General features: G+C 45.9%; 1 protein-coding gene across 1 annotated transcript; it reads left to right on the top strand.

The window, feature by feature from the left end:
* Positions 1-6,389: 6,389 nt before the first annotated feature.
* Positions 6,390-21,113, top strand: LOC8023164 (WD repeat-containing protein 13). The gene is made up of 14 exons (XM_029988514.4): positions 6,390-6,687; positions 6,754-6,809; positions 7,021-7,106; positions 10,147-10,201; positions 11,246-11,373; positions 11,473-11,555; positions 12,922-13,056; positions 14,515-14,681; positions 15,690-15,749; positions 16,201-16,284; positions 18,211-18,269; positions 19,004-19,126; positions 19,272-19,393; positions 20,532-21,113. The coding sequence occupies exons 1-14, from the start codon at positions 6,606-6,608 to the stop codon at positions 20,711-20,713; spliced, it is 1,422 nt and encodes a 473-aa protein (XP_029844374.2). The 5' UTR covers positions 6,390-6,605; the 3' UTR covers positions 20,714-21,113.
* Positions 21,114-21,810: the final 697 nt, after the last annotated feature.

Below are 21,810 nucleotides of genomic sequence, written 5' to 3'. Positions count from 1 at the left end.
TGCGTCGACCCAGGGTCCCACCCATAGTGTTCCGCTGCTGCCTGGGACAAGGTGAAAGCCAGCTCATTGATGTCATGGTCCTCGGGACCTGTGGTGTGTAACCATTGTGTTTAAGTTTTACGGTCACTGACCAATATTTCGGAACATGAAGGGGTCGCACAAAGTTCAGAATAATCGAGCAGTCCAGAAAAATGAATTTAGCCTAAAAATCACTTTATTGCAATTTTAAGCGCTAAGTTGCTGCAGAAAGTAATTAATACAATAGGTTTGTGATAATTCAAACTGATATCTCGTACTTCCGGTTAATTCAAACAGACTTGAAAATTTTGGTTGTCCCGCTATGTTTTTAATGTATTTATAAGCCACTTAATTCAAACGGCGTTTTTGCTTAAAGGGCCCATGGAACAAATTTTGGCTGGAATAAATCAATTTATATTGGGATTTTACTAATAACACATCATTCAGTTGGCCAAAAGAAAAAAGGTAGAAAGTTAAATGCCTGACTTTCGGTACGAAAATTCGAAAACACAAGGGACTATTTCGTAACTCCTTCCCTTCGTAAGCTCTCTGCCTTTTCACTGTGATACATCCGCGGTCCCCGTAGCGCGTTGCAAAGCCCCCCCCAGCGCGTCACCAGGTCCAAATGCACGTCACACGGCACCGGACCTCACTTAATCCCTTCACCCCTAAGCTGACATTGTGGTGGAAGCTACGTGCTTGCCAGACAATCAGCCGCCTCCCTTTCATCACCTGGCCTCATTCTCTGCGCATGGGTATGCGCGGGAGAGCGTGATCTTGTGGCAGAAATGTGGCTGGCCCGACGAGCACGTAGCTTCCGCAGCACTGTCAGCTTCGGGGTGATTGAGGTGGGGAAAGCAACTTTTGTCTGAATTTTGAGCGACGGGCTAATCTTCTAGGGGGACAATGGCTGTGTCCCGGTACTCAAACGAGAGTCCGAGCAAGAGGGGACTGCCCCGTTTCCATCTTCTTGAACTGCTTGGTAGAATGCGCGATTTATGAGTTGAAGAGGAAAGCTAAACAGGAAAAAGTTGGAAAAGCATTTCATGACTCCTTTAATTCATACTTTTGTACTCGCGGCCCCGTTGAGTGTGCTTCTGTTCGAGCACCGGTGCACCGCAGAGAAGCGATGCCTGCGGAGCGTGATTTCACGAGTGTTGTTTCTCCGCAGTGCACCGGTGCTCATAAAGAAGCACACTCAACGGGGCTCAAGCGGGCACACATTAGCGGAAAACAGCGTTCACATTATGTGCTTCAAGACTAGCAATGATGACCAAGACGACATCGAGGATGAGGACCAGCTCACTGGAATCGTGCTTTCTGGCCTTGAACCACATAATGTGAACGCCGAGCAGGCGGAATATGGTAGTCTTGACGATGATGTGTGTGTTTGTCGTGATGACTCATTAGAGGACATAGTACAGGAAGTAATGCCAGCACAGTGCAGCAGTGAGAGTGAAGATGACGATGAAGAAAGGGATGACTTGCTACCAACTGTCACAGCCATAGCTTTGAGCACATCGCTCAGCTCCGGAAGTTTCTGTCTGCAAAGGAAGAGTCCCGTAAAGAGCTACTTGCGTTGGCTGGTATTGAAAATTTTATTTTGAGATCGTATGTGCTGACAAAACAGTCCAGTCCACAATCGACAAATTTTTTGCCGGATGAATAAACTCAATGTCACAGCTCTTTCACGAATGTGTTATGCCTGTACTTGCTTATAATTAGGCCTATGTAGAGGAAACTGGCAAAAATCTGCTTTGTATGAGTAGCTATCCATGTAACGAATCATAATGCTGTCTAGTATCATATTTAGATGAATTTCTGATAATTCAAACTAAAATCTGTGACTTCCTGGAGTTTGAATTAATGAGACTCTACTGTAGTTTGCTGTACGGCATTTCGCATTCAGCGAGTCATTTTGCCACTGTACACAGACGAAAGCATAAAAGCGTTCAGACAAGTTACGCATTCACGGCTGCACGATGCTGGCAACTGTAGGGCTGGTCGTTAGACTTTGCCCTTGGTGAAAGAGTCCTGTTTGTAACACTGTGCCGCTGGAGCAAATGCACAGATTGATTGCTACTTCCTTGGCGATACAACCGCTGCCTTCTCACGTCGACACATGGGAAATACCGCAAACAAAAGCAGACACCGTCACGACTTGGCAAGGTGAAACCGGAGAGGTCAAGAGCGGAAGAATTGCTTGAGTGTTGACGTGCTATGTGGCATCAACAGCAGAGGCCTGCCATTAAAAAAAACAAAAAAACTAGTTTGCAGTTTCTTTGCTGGACGTGACGTCACGACAACTGACGGCAGCGATTGGCTGGCAGTGACGTAGATTCTTTTGGGGGGAATTTGCCACTGAATTCATAACCTGACATCAAATGTAGTTTCTAAACATGGCAGATATAATCAGGCCAGTTTCCGTCCACAATGCTGCCGCCTAGTCTGTCGCACAGATTATTTCCGTTGCTAAGAGGCAATTGGGGCTTTATGTAAACATAGGCTGGACATGCGTGTAGAAAAAATAACATGAATGACCGACCACATCATTGACTCTTCCAACATATTGCAAAAAAACAAAACAAAAAAACCGACAAGTCAACATTTTTTTTTTTTCTTAATTTTTTAGTGGCTGTCGTGTAACATGGAAGTATAAGTACCAAGTAAAATAAAACTAAAGAAAAAGTACATAACGTAAGGTGTACATGAACTCTATAGATATAATACCAGTCCCAATGGTTTAGCAAAAAAGCCAGTCTTCTCAGAAAAACCCCTCTCTCACTTGAGTCTGTTTTCTAATATTTGAATCTTAAAAAGAAGTTGCCCCGAAAAAACGGCAGAAAATACACAAAACAAAGTGACAGTGCCTAAAAAGGTCACACCTGCCTTTTCACATGGCTCTCGGAACTACATGCAGTGCAGGATGCAGAACGGTACCCATGGGCTAGCTGCAGTTGTAACCCAGTGCTTGTAGTGTCGCAGCTGCTTGGAAGGGAGAGAGGCCACCTCCTTCATGCCGTGGTACCAGGAAAAGCAATACCAATAAACTGCAGGCGTCGAGCACCTTGTATTTCTGTGCATCCAGAAAGCATTTCTGGGACAGCAACGACAGAAAACTTCAGTAACACAGTGAACAAAAAAGAAACCAAAAGAGTAGGCATGCAGGCAAGTGTGAATTGTAGACACAGCTAAAACTCAAGCCACAAGGAAGCAGAAAGAGGGCACATGAAGAGGCCTTTCGACTTCCTTGCATGTCGGGTTTGAGTCTCGTACCGGGTAGTAAGAAGCAACAATACTGGTTCCCTAGCCTTTCCTGTCTCAAGAAGCCTTGGAACAAAGATATCCTACTCGTCATTCATCTCGTTTTCCCTTCTCGGGCGGATTAAAGTGCACGCTGCGGCAGTAAACTGCCTCAAAGGGGCTCAACTCACACTTCTAAGAGAATGATTGGCGAGCAACTTCTCCATTGTGTACTACGTGCACTCCATGTTTTAAAGGGGTACTCCAGCATTTTCGTCATTGTCCCCGATTTGCCTAAAAACTTGCTAAACACATCAACAAACATCGCTGAAATAGTAACCGAAATATCTGGCCGAAATAGCTTTTTTTCGCAAAGTTACAGAATTTACAATTTTGGTCATCATTGTGCTTTTCAAAGTGAAAAGCTCTACTGGCAACATTGAAATTGAGACGTCATGCGAAGGCAAAGGTTCACTCTTATGGCTGTAGACTTTGTTCACAACTGATCACAAACAGTTTCATGGTGTCAAAAGAATGCTTTGGAAGGTCGCCCCAAATCCCACCCAGCAGCACGAAACAAATGCTGGGCATAGTTCCTTTCTACACAGCCGCTCGAACCGTGAGACTGTCCCGTCCCGTGACGCAAGCACGTAACTAGAGGGGGTTCATGAAGCCCGGCCCGACCCGCCCCGCCGCTGCCGCCCCCAAAACAAAATTCTGACTATGTGCCTGCTTGACGTCACAGCAATGAAACGCACAAGTATATTTCAATCTTGGATTGGCATCATACACGACAGTGGTAGGAACATTACTTGTGTCGAGCTAGAGAAGCCATATTGGGAGCTACCCCAGCTACGTCCACACTGGATTTCATGGCAGTTATGTGCGATGCAGACAGCTTTCACTATTTCAACCGAGTGCCTAGGCAAACACAAAAGCAGCCACATAAGACAATCAGGAAAAGACGCCGAGTTGTACAGGCTAAGGAGGAAGGACATAGTGCAGCGAGCTATCTAGTCCAGGCTATTCCTCTGAGAAATGCTGTCGGTGGAAATGTAGGTCAGTTATTCCCGCCATTAATTTAGGCAACTAATGCAAGCATTACACTATTTTGCATCTTTCTCTACTGCAACGCCCCAAACTAAAAAGAAGTCTCGTTGCATTGTTAACACAGACATCAAGTCCATAAGCGACCTGGAGTTCATCAAAGCACAACCGAGACTCTCTCGGAAGTACTTGGTTCCTTTTCAGTAGTTATTGAATGAAAACACAGTGCAGTGGTGATTACCATCAGCACAGCCTTGCCACTGGCACTGCTGTCCCTCGGGTGGCACATGCACGACATGGCCTGCAAGCCACATATATCCCTAAAAGAAAGCTGCATAGGATGCACTTACCGTGGCTAGCGTCGCCACCCAGCGAGCTTGCACAAACCCTCTGCACGGCACGCAGTGCTGTTCAGAACAGAGCGGCACTGGCTAGCCAGTTAATGCGAAGGCTTGTAGTGTTTTGCTGCTGCCTTGGCAAAGCTGCAAGTCACCTCTTTCACGCCTTGTGGTGCCCATCAGCTTCAAAAGAAACGGTGTTGAATCGCAACCAGCTATAACCTGTCGCACAAGGGAGAAAAGGGTGTGAATGTGCAGACTCGTATCTGTTTGCTTTTGTCTAGCGCCTGAATTTTGTTTGAGAAGAAAACAACAATGACACTTCTTTCACAGTAATATGCAAAACAAAAACGAGAACGGCTCGGTTATTAATAAGTTGTGTGCAGCAGAGGCACGGGTGCGAGTGCGTAGCTCCGCAGAATGTTCTTTTTGCACGGCTGCTCGTGCAAAAAGGGCGCTTTTGTGCTCGGGCCTGTGCCTTTTCTGCACACAGCCTATGTTACAGAGTGTATAGCACGCCTTCGAGAGCACTCGCGTGCGGCGAGAAATCCATAATATACAGGGTACGACCGCAGGAAACCTCGCAGGGGTGCAGGAAGCTGCAAGTGCACGGTGCACCAGAATGAGAAACTAGAGGTGGTGATAGAATTTCACAGTTTGAGAATATGACGTTACTTGGGTCAAAATGTAGAAACGAAAAACGTAACTGCCTTACCGGCTGATGATAAGGGCCATCGGAGCACGACCAACTATTTGTTGTGATCGGGGCATTCGATTGGACGCGGGTTGGTAAAGATTTGAAAAACACGAAAGAATAAAACATGCAGGAACGAAGACAGACAGCGCAGTTCTTTGTGGACATGAAATGTAAGATCAAGCACATTATTCTGTCGGATCAAATGGTTTTGTTGAATTAGGTTTAGCTCGCAAGTCAGCCGTTCTTCGGCGGGCTTTCAGCTTTCTGCGATGGTTGTTTTAATCGTGAACGCAGGCTCAAACAATGTACGCAGCGGCGCCAATTAGATCTGAAACGAAGAAAGAGCTCGGACGCGTGGAACGAACACACATAGAGATCACATCACAGGAAAACTTAAACCACTCACCTTTCGTTCGACGACGGTTCGTCAGGCACGATGTTTCCGATGTTTCTCCGGTTTCTCCGGGCGTCCGGGCGTTGAGGGTTGAGGAGACCGCGTCTGTTTCCGTGCTCCTATTGGTCGTGACGTCACCAAATTTCATCCAATAAAGTGCGCGCCGAAGTTCTCTCTAGTCGCCGGTGTCTGGCACAGGGGAGGAAGCGGAAATTGCGTAGAAGCAGGTTTGGAGCAGCGGGTTTTTTTGCCGTTCAGTAGGCGCTCCGATGACTCCGACTCGAATCACTCCGTTCGGAGGCAAGGGAGGCGCTACTGAACGCGCCCATTGAAACTTGTATACTTAGTTTGATCTTAGTTGTGTCTTGCCTAATTGTACCGAAATAGTTTGTGGTGTATTTTTGTTTCGACACCTACGTGCTTTACTTTGTTGTGCTCAACTGCCCTTGCTGTCAATCCAAATTCTCCAAATCAGTCTGTGTGGGGTCCAAAGGTGCTGAAAGTCGAAAACAAATATAGCAAAACACACATATAGCACATATATAAACACATATATAGCAAAACACATTATCCTTATAATAATTGTGAATTCAAATAGCTTGAAGCGAGATTCGGCCTGAAAAGCAGACTGTTGGTCTGCTTTTCAGGCTTTAGGGATGGCGCAGGGAATCTAGGGACATTGTTTTTCCTTCACATTTGATGTTATTTATTTTATTTGTTTTTCTGTGTAAGCAGCACCCCTACCGGCCTGCCCCGCCTGCGCCCACTTGAACCAGTCAGAGTTCCGAGTGTAAATAAACACTGGGTTTGTGCCGTGTCGAGGCAAGTGCGGTTTTTTTATTTCATCGTGTGATCGTCTTAGGGTTGCATGGCCACTGCGGTATGGCAGCAAGTTTTAGCGCTGGACGCCAGATACAATGCCTACAGATCGCCAAATGATCCCAACTTCAGTGAGTGTTTTCATCAGCTGTTCGATCTCTGCAAATATTGTATTTGATTTTACGCCTCTTTCGCAGGAACACTCTACATCAGGAGGCGAAGTCAGCTACTTCGGGAATCACAGAAAGCTGAGGTATTTGCATTTGCACGTTTGTGTGATGTTAAAAACCTTGCTCCTCTATTAAACTTCGATTGGATAGCTTTTGGATGGTTGTCTGAGTGTGTTGTGTTGTGAAGCTTTCAGGCCCAAAGCGTGAAAAATATTTTGCCACTAAAAACGGCAAAATAACCCTAGCTGTATGTATTTTGTATATTTTTGTTTTGTATTTTGTTTATGGCTTTAGCACGAATGTGTGACCTTCCGCAAGCAATACCTGCGTCTGCGGAGTCAACTCTTGGCTCAAAGATATGGCTTGGCTCTCGAGCAGTCGTAAGTTTTTTTTCCCTTTTTTCTTTTACTATATCACATGGATTTGCAGATTTACATGACCAGTGATCACTGAACAGCGGCACATCTATTTGTTGTCTTAAGGACGCCTTGGCTAGATGTGCAGGCTCTCTTGTAAGCGATTTGGCCAGGTTCATCACTACAGACATCCTATGCGGAGCGGAAGTTCGTCTGCTTCGTTTGCAGGGGTTGTGGTGACGTCATAAGGACGTCGAGCTCTGATTGGCTCTGATTGAAGGATAGTGGGTAGACGTAAAGCCAGCTTGCTTTGAGCTCTACCCACTATCCTTCAATCAGAGCTCGGCACTCTGACGTCACCGTAATCCTTGCAAAAGAAGCAGACGAACTTGCGCTCTGCGTAGTTCAGCTATGCACCCTAGCTACAAGACACCTTTAAAGACCTCTCGTAGGCATCTCAGCATTTTTGATATTTTGGAAGACATGTAGATACATCAGACTTCCATAAATGGCCTAATAAGGCTTTAAAATCTCAGCATGGAATGTCATATCTAGCTGTCTATTTGCTCCCCTAATGCACCATCAGATTTGGTCTACAAAACATCTTGAAAGATATCTTGTAGACAACTTAAGGGGCACTAAACCACTTTCTGCAATTGTTCATTTAGGGTCATAACTCAATCTATGGGCTCTTCTAAAAAGCCAAACATTAGCTTCACGCATGGCTGATTTCTCTATTAAAGTTGGTGTCAAAAGATTGACACCAGATGGCGACGTTGGATGAGGAATGCAGGGAAGCGGTGAGCAAGATAGAATTTGAGGATAGGTTGAGGCAAATGGATGGGGAGCAATGGGCACAAAAGGTTTTCAGCTATTTATACGTGAGGAGTGTGGACACAAAGTGGAGACAGCGCACTAGGAAATTAAGAGGAAAGTTTTTGGGCTATAGCGAAGATACGGAAGAGCAAGTCTCAGTTAAGAAGAAAGTTAAGGCCACAGAAAGAGATCGGTGGCTAGAGGGAATGCAGACAAAGACGGCTCTGGAAAGCTATAGATTAAACAAAACAGTTATTTCCAAAGAAAGCATTTATGACAATTCTAGGGGAAGCTCATCGTTGTTTGAGGCGAGGACGGGTGTTCTGCGAACCAGAACATACAGAGTGAAGTACCAGGAAATGGATACATTGTGCACTGCTTGTGGAGAGGAGGACGAGACGGCTGAGCACTTGATACTTTACTGTAAAGGGCTTCACCCTATGCCTATCGAAGACAACATGGATTTAATAAAGTCATTGGGTTTTAGAGACAGCGAAGGGAGAGTGGATTTCAAGACTGTAGAGATTACCAAGCAAATATTAGTGAATGGTGGCAGAAAGCGAGAGAAAACTAGGTATTTTCTTATTAACTGATGGAAATGGGGTTTTATAGCCTCACTTTCTTTGCAGTGCGGAGTGAATATAGATTTCACATTTAAATATTCTAAGCTGAAATGGTAAAACAAAATGGCTAGGTGGCGTAAGCTACCGCCCAATCCAAAGGGCTCAGCCATACTCATCCATCCATCCAGAGCCCTGCCCTTTCTCGTGCGACGGCGCCTTGTGGTGTCTGATAATTCCAAGGTAGTCAGACTTTTGATACCGATTTCAATAAAAGAAATTGGCCATGCATGAATGCAAAATAAAACAAAGTTTTATTTAACTTTACCAACGCGCTCACGTCGAACTAAGCATGAATGTAACGTCTAGTTCTTTAGGATGCCTAGAGCCCATACTCTGAATTATGACCATAAATGGACTATCACAGAAAGTGGTTTAATGCCCATTTAAGAACTAGTACTACGGGTGTCTAAAGGTGGCTGTCTCTTGTAAAATTTAAGGGAGCTCTAAAATGGATTTTGAGTTATTCTTCTCACGGCGACAAACTACGTCTTTGTACCCCAAGTGTCCTATGAAATAAAATATTTCGATCATGCATGGCCTTTTTTTTTTTAATTAAAAATGCTGGCAAACATCCTGACATACCCCTCTTCTCAGATATAGCTCGCAAAAAGGAGCATGCCACAACGTCTGGTTAAAGATTAAAAAAAAAAAAAACATGCATGGGGCTTTTTTTTTTTTTTTTTTAGTGTGGGATAAAAAGACAATTTCAAGAGCCATTACAGTGCTCCTCTAAGGGCAGCATTTTGGACACTGAGCCATTAATTTTGACAGGACCGAGATGCCGGTACCACCACACTGTCTTTCCTACACCACTATTGTTTCTTTGCCTCCAAAAAATGAACGTCGCAACACAAACACCATTTTTCTTAATTATTCAAATAAAAAAACTTTTTTTTTTTTTTTTTAGCTATAGAAGAGTTTTAGTTTTTATATTTAATTCCTTACCCAGTTAATCTGCCACACCAATATTTTGATGGCATGCATCTAATGTTAATCGTCTTGTGCTACAGTAATCGCTGAGCGCTCAAGAAAAGCAAGGCGTGCCGAAGAATGAAGCACAAAGTACAAAGTATGATGGTTGCACGTTCACGGTAAATGGGAATCTGCGTCACAAGGAAACAGCTCTGCCCGGCCGAATAATTCACGAGCACATTGAAATGCATCATCCTGGAAACACCCATTCACACACTCTTGTTGAGGACCAATCTCTCGCGACCTCTTACGACGAGAGAAGACACTGGCGCCACCCGTGAGGTGACCCTGGAACTGAATTTCATTAGCGCGAAGTTTTTGCGGTATTTGCGAGATGAAACGTTTGTGCTCTCTACGAGAAATGGTCATTTACGACATTGTCCAATGTTTGTCCAGCCAAAAAAGAAAGAATGGTGCGCAGAAAAATAAGTAAATATACGAAAGCTGCAAGTGATCCACGGCTACCTGATAGATGGCGCCAGGGTGTTCTCTCGTCGTAAGAGATCGCGAGAGGTTGAAATGCGCCTGGTCGTAAGCAGATCTTCGCAACCAAAAAATTTGGCATCACATTGATGTGCGTCGCCCGGCAGTAGGTTGCATTCTTGTTGTTGTAACTCGTAAGATTTTGTGAATTATTCTTGTTTTTGAAACAGAAGCAACCGCAGCAGGAGCATGGGCGGTCGGAGCAACAGCAGGGTGACCCTCGAGGTGACTCGGCACTTTTTTATTTCTTAGATAGCTCTATACTCATTTTCACCTCTATTTAATTACTGAGGTGAAAACAATTACGCCATTTAATTAAATGTGCGTAATTGTAGGATGTGAGACATTGGAAATGGAGTGAGCATGAAAGTTTGTGCAGTTGTTAGGAAAGAGGGAAAGGGCCATGAAAATAGTAAACGTCACTCAAAAGCAGGTCCGCATGAATGCACCATCGACGATCTTGAGCTTAAAAAAGACTAAATTGTATAATTTTTCTAAATGAAAATGGTGTATACTTGTTTTTCGATTTGTCTCTCAAAACACGCGCAAGCAAACTTTACCACATAACGACGTCTGCACACAGACAAAACATTTGCTTTGGGAGGATGTAAGTGACACGCTGTTCTCACCGCTTTTACGTAAAAGATTTCTCGGGTATAAAATTTCACGATTATGAATCGGTGATGCACCTTTCCACGAACCGCACGCACGATCGCTGTAGGCAACTCGTTTGCAGTCGTTCTCCGCAATTCTGTTTTTATGCAAAATGCGCAAACCCACCACAAAGTTTTTCACAGTACCGCATGTTCCAAAAAATATTTACAGTGTTTTTTTCACCGTAAAATAAACAACCCGTCGCCGAACGCTCCGCCTCCGCCCAAATGTAGCGCTGGCGGTTTACACCAGATGTCAGTTCCACAACTAACCGTTATCTAAACATTTCAAGTGATTTTATGAACATTTTGATGGTAAAATAGGGCCTATTTTTTGTAACTGGCGCCATTCAACTCCACGTAATCGACTGCTCCGTCTGCTGCCATTTGCCCCTTAAAAAAGTTCAGAAAATCAACTATAAATTTTTTACAAGCTAGTTAGTTCTGACTGCTAGCATTACATTTGGGCGGAGAATGAGCGTTCGGCAATGCATAGTTAATTTTTTTCAGTAAAGAAAGCACCGTAAATTGTTTTGCGAGACACCTCGTAAGTCACGCACATCACCCGGTTGTCTGCCGCATTTTTCGTGGCCCGTACGGAACCTCTCATTTGCAGACGTCCGATTCCGCCGAGAGCCGTCTGCAAGCCAGTGGCGAGAGCTGTCGCAAAGGCCCCACTTCGAACCGGCGGCCGTCCGTAGCCGACGAAGGCCTCGTTCCGACGTACGCCGCCGACGCGAGCAGGTGCGTCTGCGAAGCGTCGCGTCTTTCGCAAAATTGTACCAACCGTCCGCTGGTACTTTGGGAGGGAAAAGCCCCGACAACTCTTTCCCGCCTTTGCAGGGCCATTGTGGGGGGAACGAGCATCTCGGAGAACTACGCCTTTGCGGGTGTCCACCACATCTTCGACCAGCACGGCGACGCCGGCAAGTCGTCTGCTTCCTGCCGATCGTTCTCTGCCTCGTTTGTTTTACCACGCACGATTTGAGGGGAAGGAATGTGGCAGTACTAGCTTTGAAGTTGTTTTACTTGGGTGGGGGGGGACAACCAAGAAGAAGGTTACTATTTCTTCCTAGCTTACTTTTAGCCCTAGTTAGAAGTGTTTTGGATGGTATGCTTGGCGACCAGTGAAGAAACAGCTGGATGCTGGTTTTACTGTACCTCTACCAAAATAGCAAGGAAGGTGATGAACCACCAAACAAGAAGCTCTTCTTGAGGAGTGTTGAACTTAAAAGTTTTTTAAGGGAGCCGAGGCTTTTTATGCAATCCAACGACGGTGGTGCTAACGTAATTCACGGGACCGTGTCATTTTCAATTTCATTAATCGTAAACCCACACCAATTGCAAGAAAGAAAAAAAAATGTTGGAGTGCCAATGACATTTTTGGCAAAACGGTGAGCTTTCAAGCTGCAGAAAGAGCACGGTAAAAAATGTGAACCTTGAGCGATTTTCTGCTCCTAGCCCTAGCTCTTCGATGCATTAAGCCTCAATATGTTTTTTTTTATTTCTCTTTTGGTAGTCGGCTAAATTCGGCCCTGGAGCCAGGGCCAGTTTGCAACCCGTGATCTAAGGAAATTAAGGCGATAGTGACGCCATGCTTTTTCGTGCCTGTTCTGCAACGCAGGAAATGAGTGGACCAATAATTTGTTCAGAAATAAAAAGAATGAGTTACTTGGATTTGGCCAAGTGACTGTAGGACAGTACTCGAACCTGAATGTTCAACACGACACAGAAAGTCCCGTTCACACACTTGCTTTTGCTTAGGACGGAATTCATGTCATCTTTTACAACCAGGTAACACATTGCCACACTGGCGCCATCTGTGCGGTGGCCTTGGAACTGCATTTTACTTAAAGGAAAGGTTTTGCGGAATTTGCAAGATAAAACATACTGTCTATGAGAGATGGTTGTTCATAACATTCTCAAAAGTTTTTTGAGCCAAAAAAAAAAACAAAAAAACCTTGATGGGAAAATAAAGAAATATACAGGACTGCCAAGCATTTCATGTATAAATGCTGCCAGTGTTTTTTTTGTCGTAAGAGGTCCCAAGGGGTGTTTAGGCACTCGGTTATAAACAGTCTCAAGTGTGGGAACCGGCCTTAAAGAAACACTAAACCTAGCAAAAAACATTTTTTTTGGACAAACATTTATTTGGAGACATTCCTCTTTTAACGTAAAAAAAAAGGAACATTTTCCTGGGTTCAGTGGGTTCAGTGTCTTTTTAAGTGTACAGAGCTTGTTTGTGCCTTAGAAAAGTCACCGACTTTCGTTTTTTTTTAATTTGCGCCACAGTGACTTGCGTGAAGTTTGCCAACAACGAGAAGCACTTGCTGGCCTGCTGCTCGATGGACGGTAGCCTCTCCGTCTGCCGCCTGGACCCTCCACGTGTCCTCTTCCACCTCAAGGGGCACCGCGCCGGGGTGTCTGGTGAGTGTTCGTCCGACGTTTCTTGGATACATCGTGGAATTTGTAGGCGTGCACACCCATATTGTACGGCTTGGATCCGATGACATATTCTTCCAAAGTACGGAAAAATGAGCTTGCCTAAGTCAAAAGAAAAAAAAAAAAACTTATTTTTCTCTATGGACGCTTGTTTAGTTAAGCGTTCTTTTCGTGAAATTATCAAGCCACGTTGTGTGCCATTGAAAAATTTTATTACGACAGAAAGCTGAGTGGAAGAGAAAACTATAATTGGCTTACATTCTAACCTCTTTAGTTTGCCAAAATGTATGGCAAATTGCTAGGCAGTTGCATACGTGAAATGTTTTACTATCGCAAACGTTTAGCGATACTTTGAGTTTCACGATCGCAGGGCCGATAAACCTGGCGACCTTCCAGAGCCTTCCATTTTTCCAAGCTCCTCTCCCTCAGTGCGCACAGGTGGTGGGATTCCTCCTCGCCCACCACTCTGGTCACGTGACCTCCCCCGTTAACCAATCAGAATCGAGCTTCGCGGCCCCGCTTGTCGGGCTTTACGAAATGCCGAGCACGTAGCACCGTGTCATTTAATGGTTTCGTGCAGGCTAGGCTTACTGCCTACCTTATAGGGGAAAGATGTTTTTTTCTTTATAAATTTGTACTCGAGTTAACTCATCCCTCTATGTTTTTACTAAACAAGTTCACTGTTCAATTACGCTTCTACACTGAATCATGTCACAATCTGTTGAGAAACTGATTTATGCTTGCTTCAAGGGGTGAACGCACCATCGAGTTCACCCTGTACTACAGTCTCTGACAGAATAAGAATGACAGGGCGTTGGAATGTCTGGCCTCCAGCATGTGACCCTTTCCACATCTAGTGGCACAAAAAGCAGTCTCACTTTCGTCCAACTAGGTAATGGAGGTTATGAAACTATTTCATCAGGCACTGTACTTTCGCGCGTCAGTGGCAGGTGAGAATCGGTTCTCCAATCGCCTCGTAATTTTTCATTTGTTTCAGTTTCGACGGTGTAAACATAATATTTAACCGGTACAAAATGGTGAACCATAAGCCTCTCAACTAAATTTCCGCCATCAAAAGGCTTTAGAGACGATGTGCACCAAGAGATGGATCGGTCGACAGTCCAAAACAAACACATATGCAGTCGATCTAATTAGTGCGTCGTGTCGTTTACTGACGTCTTGGACGTACATGCCTCGTACATCCTCTGCTCGGTGGCACCTTGAACTCCTTCCTTCATCAGCCTCAAGAGGGCCGTCATTAGTTTGACATAGATGCCATACGCCGAGACGGTTATAGTGATCAAAGTTGCCAGACTGAATTTTGAAAAGGTCATATAGTGTATACTCAACTAATGATGGAACGTTGCCTAACAACTTGCAAGAAAAAAAAGAAAGGAGCGAAGGCCGTTCATCTGGCCCGTGCCGTCGTCTGCTCCTCTTCAGCCTTTGAGTGGTCCCTGTCCAACGACCTGCTGGTGTCCAGCTCCCTGGACGGGACGGTCAAGCTGTGGGATGCTACGTCCGGAGGCTGCGTCCGCACGGTGCCGGACCCCGGGGGGGCAGCCATCTTGTCCTGCCTTTTCCAGCCAGCCAACAACAACATGGTCGTCGTATCCTTCCACCCTGCAGCACCTTTGTTTTTTATTGGCTGGCCGTCGTTGATCTGCAAAGGAAGTGCCAAGTTGTGTTAATGTGCTGTTGGCTTAGTAGTATCCGTACACATACGCCAACTCTTTTACGAGGTGCTTTACAAGTTTCCACAGACGTGCGTTTAGCTGATACGTATGCAATGAACTAACTTGGTACGAAAAAGGAGCGCTTTCGAGTAATTATATCTAAACATGATTGCCCTTAGGTAGTTCGGGTCTTCTGTGGCGATTGCAAAATCAGGGAGGAAACGTTCCAGAACTTGGCAGGTCCTTTGTCTTTTCAGCTGAACTGACAAAGGTCCTACCAGGTTCCGAAACGTTTCCTTCCTGAATCTGCGATCGCCGCAAAAGACGCAAATTATCTAAGGGCAATCATGTTTTGATAGCTGACACGTATAGATATGTGCTTTTTATCTTTGAAATTGTAAGATTGCCTGGTTCAAGAGTTTAATTGGAAATTGTTGTTTTGTCGTGCAAAGAAGAGGTAGTAGTTTTGCGAGAAACAAAGCTAAAGGCTGCTTAACTGTTCAGTATTTATTGGACAGAAAATTTGGGACTACATTATTTTTATTCTGTTTCATCGAATATTTATTTGAGATAGTTTGTGAGAAAATGGCTTGTCAGGTCATCTTGACCGAAAAATGCTGAATGCGTTTAAAACATTAATTTACCACCCTGTTGCATCTTCATGGAAAGTTACAACAAACACGGTTTGGAAATTGATTTGTGTGATTCCGCGAACCTACAGTACAAAAGACCTACACTGAGTGCCTTGGCACATGCTCAGACTATATTCTGCATGGTCGGAGACTGCATATCTAGGCGGGACGTTTGTTCAACCTGAAAGACTGCTTTAAAAAATTAATTTTCCTGGCAGCTGTGCTTGAGTGTCGTACAATATGGCAACAGTACCAAGTCACTGGTGCACTTACGACCTTGGACGGCCTTGACCTTTATGCCACCTTGAAGACCGGAAACATCAAGGGCCTTGTGCAGGTGTTGAACGTCTCCACCGGAATCTACCTGAAGGCAAGTCTGTTCTAGAAAACAAAATTGTCTTGAAACAAACAAACAAAAATGCTACAGGTACCCACAAAACCCGATTCTCGGTTTGATGAATACTAGGTCTATTTTGACGTCAACTCGTAAATAACTTTTACAATTTTTTTTATTTAGGTAATGGGCTGTTCTGAAGCCCACATGCCATCGCCACCTTTAGTATTACATTCCCATATAGGTGGTTTAGGCTTTTTATGATGCACAGTTTATTAGTGCGAGCCAAAAAACAGGGTTTCATTTTCGCTATCAGACCCCATACTGTCAGTACAAAGAGAAGCGCAGTTTGAGGTAACGGAGGGATTGCGGTAGGTAGTGGAGAAGTCGAGCTTGCTAACATGAGCTACTCGAACAATTGCTCGTCTATCTGCGGCAGCCGTGTGCTTTGTCTAAGCTGTCGCTTTTATGCCGTACTCTCCTCCAGGGTGGGAGCAGTCAGACGACGGGCTGCGTGCTCTGCATGACCTTCGACCCCACGGGGAAGCTTCTCTGGGCGGGAGACGACAGGGTAAGTCGGGAAACGGGGGACGTGCTCGCACAAACCGCACTCGACTGTATTTCAGACAATGGAGATACGCTTCGAAGAAGCAGTTCACCTTCATAACCTATAAAAATATAATTGTTTGTTTGTTTGTTTTGAAGCTCGCACTCCTTTTTCTTTTCAACTACTTCTTTTTCTCTGGCCAGACGGTCCCTCTGGCCAGACGGTCCCGAAATGAACAAAACGATACCTTGAGACGGTGAACATTCGGTTGATGTTTGAACCACAGAGCCTGGTGTCTGAAGTCACCAGGCTCGATCTAAAATAGACCGTAAAAGTTGATGCCTGCATGAAGCAATCTAAACTTCTCGTCGAAGGTGTATTTCACAAGTCCGTTTTTTTCTTGTAAAATTACAAAGCATAGCTCCCTTTTAGATGCGGAGCATCTCTTGCTCGGGTCTATGTCCCGCGGAGTCGTAGTCCGCACTCACACTACGCATGCGCAACTCTCCTCCTTTCCTGTCTCCAACAGCTGCGCGTTACTCTCTTCGTTCTCTCTCTCTACCAGCTGCGTGCACCTCGCGTGCGTTCGCTTCTACTCACACCGCGCGCGCAACTCTCCTCCTCTAGTCTCCTCTCCTTCAAGTGTGAATATAAGCAGCGGTAGCGCGCTGTTCAAATCACCCGCTGTTGACTCCACTTCACTCCGTTCTTCCGATGAAGTGTGATGGAAGCAACAGTCCCGTCAGTTAGTGGGTTGGCGCAAGCAAGCGTCAGCACCACCCCACAAACTAACAGCAACGTTACGTCCACTGAAGACAAAGCTGCGCAGCGAAGGGACACGACGCTGAGCGCAAACGCTTGAAGCGAGCGGCAGACCCTGAACTACGGCAACGAGAAGCGGCGTCCATTCCTCAACGTCGAGCGGCGGATGCTGAACTACGACAACGTGAAGCAGCGGCGGTTCGAGAACGTCGAGCAGCAGAACCTGAGGTTCGGGACCGTAAAGTTCAACGTAAACGTACGAAGCGAGCGGCGGAACCCGACCTTCGAGAACGGGAAGCCGCGTTGGTTCGTGAAGGTCGAGCAGCGGAACCTGAGGTTCAGGACCGTGAAGTTCAACAACGTTACTAAGACCGATAATAACACCGTTAATAACGATCCGCGATGCTCCGCATCACCCCATGGTTCCCCTCGGGAAGATGGTGTAATTTTTTGTATAAAATAGGGCCAAAAACTTGCCAGGGTTAACGGCGGGTGGCGATGCAGACGGCCAGTCGAGCGGCAAGGCCCGTTTGGCGCACGTATTGATAGATGGCACTACCACCTTATTGAGACTGCTTGTGACGACCGTGATTTACTAAAAAGAACACAATGTTTTTGTAAAGTACCTTTGGTTTAAAATAAATGCAAACAATAAAAGCAAGACCTGAAGTTGAAAAAAAAAAGCGGTTACATAACGGCGGCATTCTTTCTCTCGACGGATTTCGTCTGCATGTCGTCTACTTTCTTTGACTGGTCGACTACACCTTCCGACTCTGCTCCCGACGCCATCTATCAATATGTACGCCAAACGCACCCTGCTGCTCGATTTGTTCGTCTGCATCACTGCCCGCTGTTGGCCCTGGCAAGTTTTTAACTCCATAGATCTCTTTCAATTACATTTTTCTCGCATATTGACGGGAAAATTATTTTTCAATACCTCCAGGCACCGACGCCACATGTAGTGGCGGTGCAAAGATGTGCGCTTGTTTCGCCGGTGTGTGCATAACAAAGTCTCGGTACACAAGAAACTTCTTTATAAAGTAATCTGTCCCCGGGAATCTAGAATGGAAAAATCCAGAAGAAACTGCTCGTTTTACGGACCAAAATGGCAACAATACGGGGACTTTGGCGCGACTTTCTCAGGATTCAGAGAGTTTAGTTGACACGGCACGTCACATGACTTTGCAGGGTTACATTGTGTCCTACCTGTTCGACCTCGCCACCGGAAAGCTGACCAAGGGGAAACGGTGAGCTGAATCTTGCGTTTTCCGGTGTCGCGTCCTTTACCGCAATTTCCCGGACACAGTACACAACGGTTCACTCACGCAAAGCTGCTTATGCGTCGGGTGCATTTTGTACTTGGCTTTTAGTTTGCTTGACCCTCTGCGTTCACGGAGGTTTAGCTTAAAAAGTAAGGTTTTCATATTAGCCTCCACATTCCCAGAGGTCGTTTGCTCGCTGTTAGTTCCGAATTACACGCCTAGTTACAGAAGCCACCATTTTTACAAACTTAAGCTCGTAGGTGCAGAGCCGACTATACGTTAGCTCAGGGACACTGTGATGCATCTTCATTTATTGCTGGAATTTGACAGCTCCACCAAACAACATTGTGAGAGAAGCGCAGTGGAGGCATCTTCTGCATATTGTCTTCAACGTGGTTAGCCCACCCCCAAATGGAAACTCTCGTAAACTACATTGTTGCAGAATGTAAACTTTAATATGGTAGAGTGTGTTAGAGAACTACACATGCCTATTTCTGAAGCCCAACCCGGCCTGGGCCCATTGACTTTAAGTCTCACCCGACCCCAGCCCGGCCCAGCCGGAGGTACCTGGATAGGCCGGGGCCAATGAATGTCGCCCATCCCGGTCTAGGTGCCGTGCCTGGGCTTTTGTGTTGGTCCAGGCCCTAGCGGAAGTAGATATAGATATATCGGTAGGGCGACGCTACCAAGTGGCACGCGACGTTCTCTCTACGACGCAGCCTGCTGGTGTGGGACCAGTGCCCCATCACGTGTCTGTCGGCCCGCCACTGGGCAAGCCGCGAGGCCAGGAACCCGTCCCTGCTTGCCAACTGCGGGCTCGCCAATGCCCTCGTCCTGTACAGGTAACTGGACCGTAAAACACTCCCGCCTTTTCACAGCGTTGCGAGAAACAAACTGTGGGGAAGTTCTGCTCTAGCACATAGAGCCGGTTTGCAGAGGAACGAGAAAAGAAAGTTGAGACGGGGCCCCGTCTTTGTCCGATTCCAGCGTCCAGGGTGCAGATGGCAGCCTGCTGCTCAAACGCAAGTTCAACGTGAAGCACCGTGGCCGCACCCCCGTCCGTAGCTCCTTCTGCCCCATCATGTCCTTCCGCCAGGGTGCCTGCGTAGGTGGGTTCACGCCCTTCCTTTGTTCTGCTGCAAAGACATCTTGGCGTGCATGTGTCAAGGCCCAGATTCGAGTGCTGAACTTAACTGCAAAGAGAACGCTGTGATAGTCAGCATTAGAGATCTCCCATCAGTTGAGACGGTGTCCAGACCGGAGTATCTGCAGAAGTATTTTTCCACTTGGTTGACTGGTGCTTAAGATTATAAACACTAGTGAATCCCTTAAGTTTATAACTTTACTTTAATTCATCACCCGTGACACATCACCCCTGACCTGTCGCTCCTGACATGTCACCCGAACCGTCACCCCTGACCCATTATTCTTGATCACGGTGCAAGATATTTATAGGTGAGGGAACACAACACAGCGAACACTGCAACGCGATCAACCAGATAAAGTCCTCTTGGCATGCCAACATAGTCAAAGTTGAAAACGTCTCTGCCATCGGACACGTACTCTTTCCAGTCGGAGCATCTGCTCTGACCTTGACGAATGCTGGCTTGAACGTCACGCCAGAAATCTCTTTGTTTCAACATCTTAATAAAACGTATCGCCACCACTGAGGCATGAAACTAGCCTCAAGGACAAGCAGTGTCTAAGCAACACACATAGTGCAAGTGCTGATTTCCACGTGATACAGTGCATCCAGAAAACGACTAAAACAAGCATAGAGAAGCATGGGAAACTGAGCCCGTGGCAGGCTGCCATTAGCTGCATATCGACAAGCCATCTGGCGTCGCCGCTTGCAAGCAAGGCGAGCAGAGGACTTTATCCGGCAGCTGGAACGCATGCGGTGTTCACACTTTAATATCTTTTACACCGTGCCCCTGGCCCGTCACCCCTGGCCCATCGCCCCTTACCCGTCACCCTGACCAGTTATTTCTGACCCGTCGCCACTAACACATCCTCCGACTTGTCGTGCCTGAAACAACGCCCTGAACCCATTGCCATAAACCCATCACCCCAAACCTGTTGCCCTAGGCCTCGCACTCCTAACCCATAACACTTGACCCACTGCCTCTGACCCGTCGTGCCTGACCCATCACCCTGAACCCGTCACCCTTGACCCCAAACTGTAGGCAGTCATGGTTTTTCCAATCGGTAGTGGAAATGTTGTGTGTGTCGCGGCCGCCTGTGCAGTGACGGGCAGCGAGGACCAGTGCGTCAACTTCTTTGACGTGGAGCGGGCAAAGCCGCTGGTCAACAAGCTCCAGGGCCACTCGGCGGCAGTCCTCGACGTCTGCTTCAACTATGACGAGTCGCTGCTCGCGTCCAGTGATGCGCAGGGCATGGTCATCCTCTGGAAGCGATCGTCCGCCTAATCGGCAGTTGGGCGCGCCCTGTTGCCTGCATACCGGTGCCTGCACTCAAATCTCTCGCAGGTGACTATTTCGAAGAGCGAAAGTCAAGCTGTGCAAAACCTGTACTTTTCTCATGCATGGAAAATGCTATTAGTAATATTGTTTGGTAATATTTGTAAATGGTTGACTGCCATTTTTTTTTTTTAAATTTCAATGCTACACTTTACAAAGTAGACCCTCCACCGAATCTGCTTTGACATTCCAGCATTCACGACAAGACACATTTGGCGATTACGTAAAGATAATTTTTTTTTTTGTCTTTTGAGAGTGTACAGATTTGTCGCAACCACTCCGGTGCCTAAATTTTTGTATGTATAAATGGGAGCATGCCCTCCAAATAAAAGAGGAAGTAAAATTGTAACCTCAAATTCCTATGTGTGTGTCTGCATGCTTGGATAGCTGCTTTTATTCATAGACATTGGCGTGCCGTGCATGGGCTGAATAGCAAGCTGCGATCAGGATCATTCTTTGTCGAGCATCGAACCGACAAGAAATTTAATAGATCAATTGGGGCCACTGCAGTTTGCTGAACTGAAGCAGATGTGTTGAAGCTGAAACATGCTTGCATCCCATACATTGCGAGTTGCACAATAGTGAAAAGGAGTATTTTATGTTTAATTAAAAATACCTGGGTGGTTTGATTAATAAGTTAAGTGAATGCTCTGAAAGATGTACAATTATCCATCTTTTTAAAATGTAAGCTTGCGAGGCACACCGTCCCACACAATGCTGACACCTATGCTTGAGATTCGGTCATAGTAATCGCAGTACGACAGAGAATGACTGATGTCACCTGCTAACCGTGGGCACTGACATCTGTGGTATAGTTGATAGCAGTTCTATGGGAACGCATAGTAGTATGTAGTTGCAGAAGCATATCAAAGTACCATAATGCAAGAATGTTGTATATTAGAACAGGCTTAATATTTTTTTAAATTTTCAAAGTGCCACTGAACAAACTATATGTCAAATGAAAGAAATTTTGCAATTGAGGGTGTGCAGGTGGACAGTGCCCCAGAGAAAAAAAGGAACAAGTGCCTCGAAACGAAATAGTCCGT

Source organism: Ixodes scapularis, unplaced genomic scaffold, assembly GCF_016920785.2.
Source record: "Ixodes scapularis isolate PalLabHiFi unplaced genomic scaffold, ASM1692078v2 PGA_scaffold6__148_contigs__length_123643588, whole genome shotgun sequence".
In the NCBI taxonomy this organism is placed as follows: Eukaryota; Metazoa; Arthropoda; class Arachnida; order Ixodida; family Ixodidae; genus Ixodes; species Ixodes scapularis.
Note: the sequence above shows the minus strand (reverse complement) of the source record. Positions and strands in the feature narration are given on the sequence as shown.

What these genes read in the sequence shown, in the direction of transcription:
- LOC8023164 (XM_029988514.4), top strand. Translation starts at nt 6,606, where the DNA reads ATGGCCACTGCGGTATGGCAGCAAGTTTTAGCGCTGGACGCCAGATAC. An exon ending in TACGCCGCCGACGCGAGCAG is followed by an intron (nt 11,374 to 11,472) that starts GTGCGTCTGCGA and finishes CCGCCTTTGCAG; the next exon opens with GGCCATTGTGGGGGGAACGA. An exon ending in TCTGGGCGGGAGACGACAGG is followed by an intron (nt 16,285 to 18,210) that starts GTAAGTCGGGAA and finishes ATGACTTTGCAG; the next exon opens with GGTTACATTGTGTCCTACCT.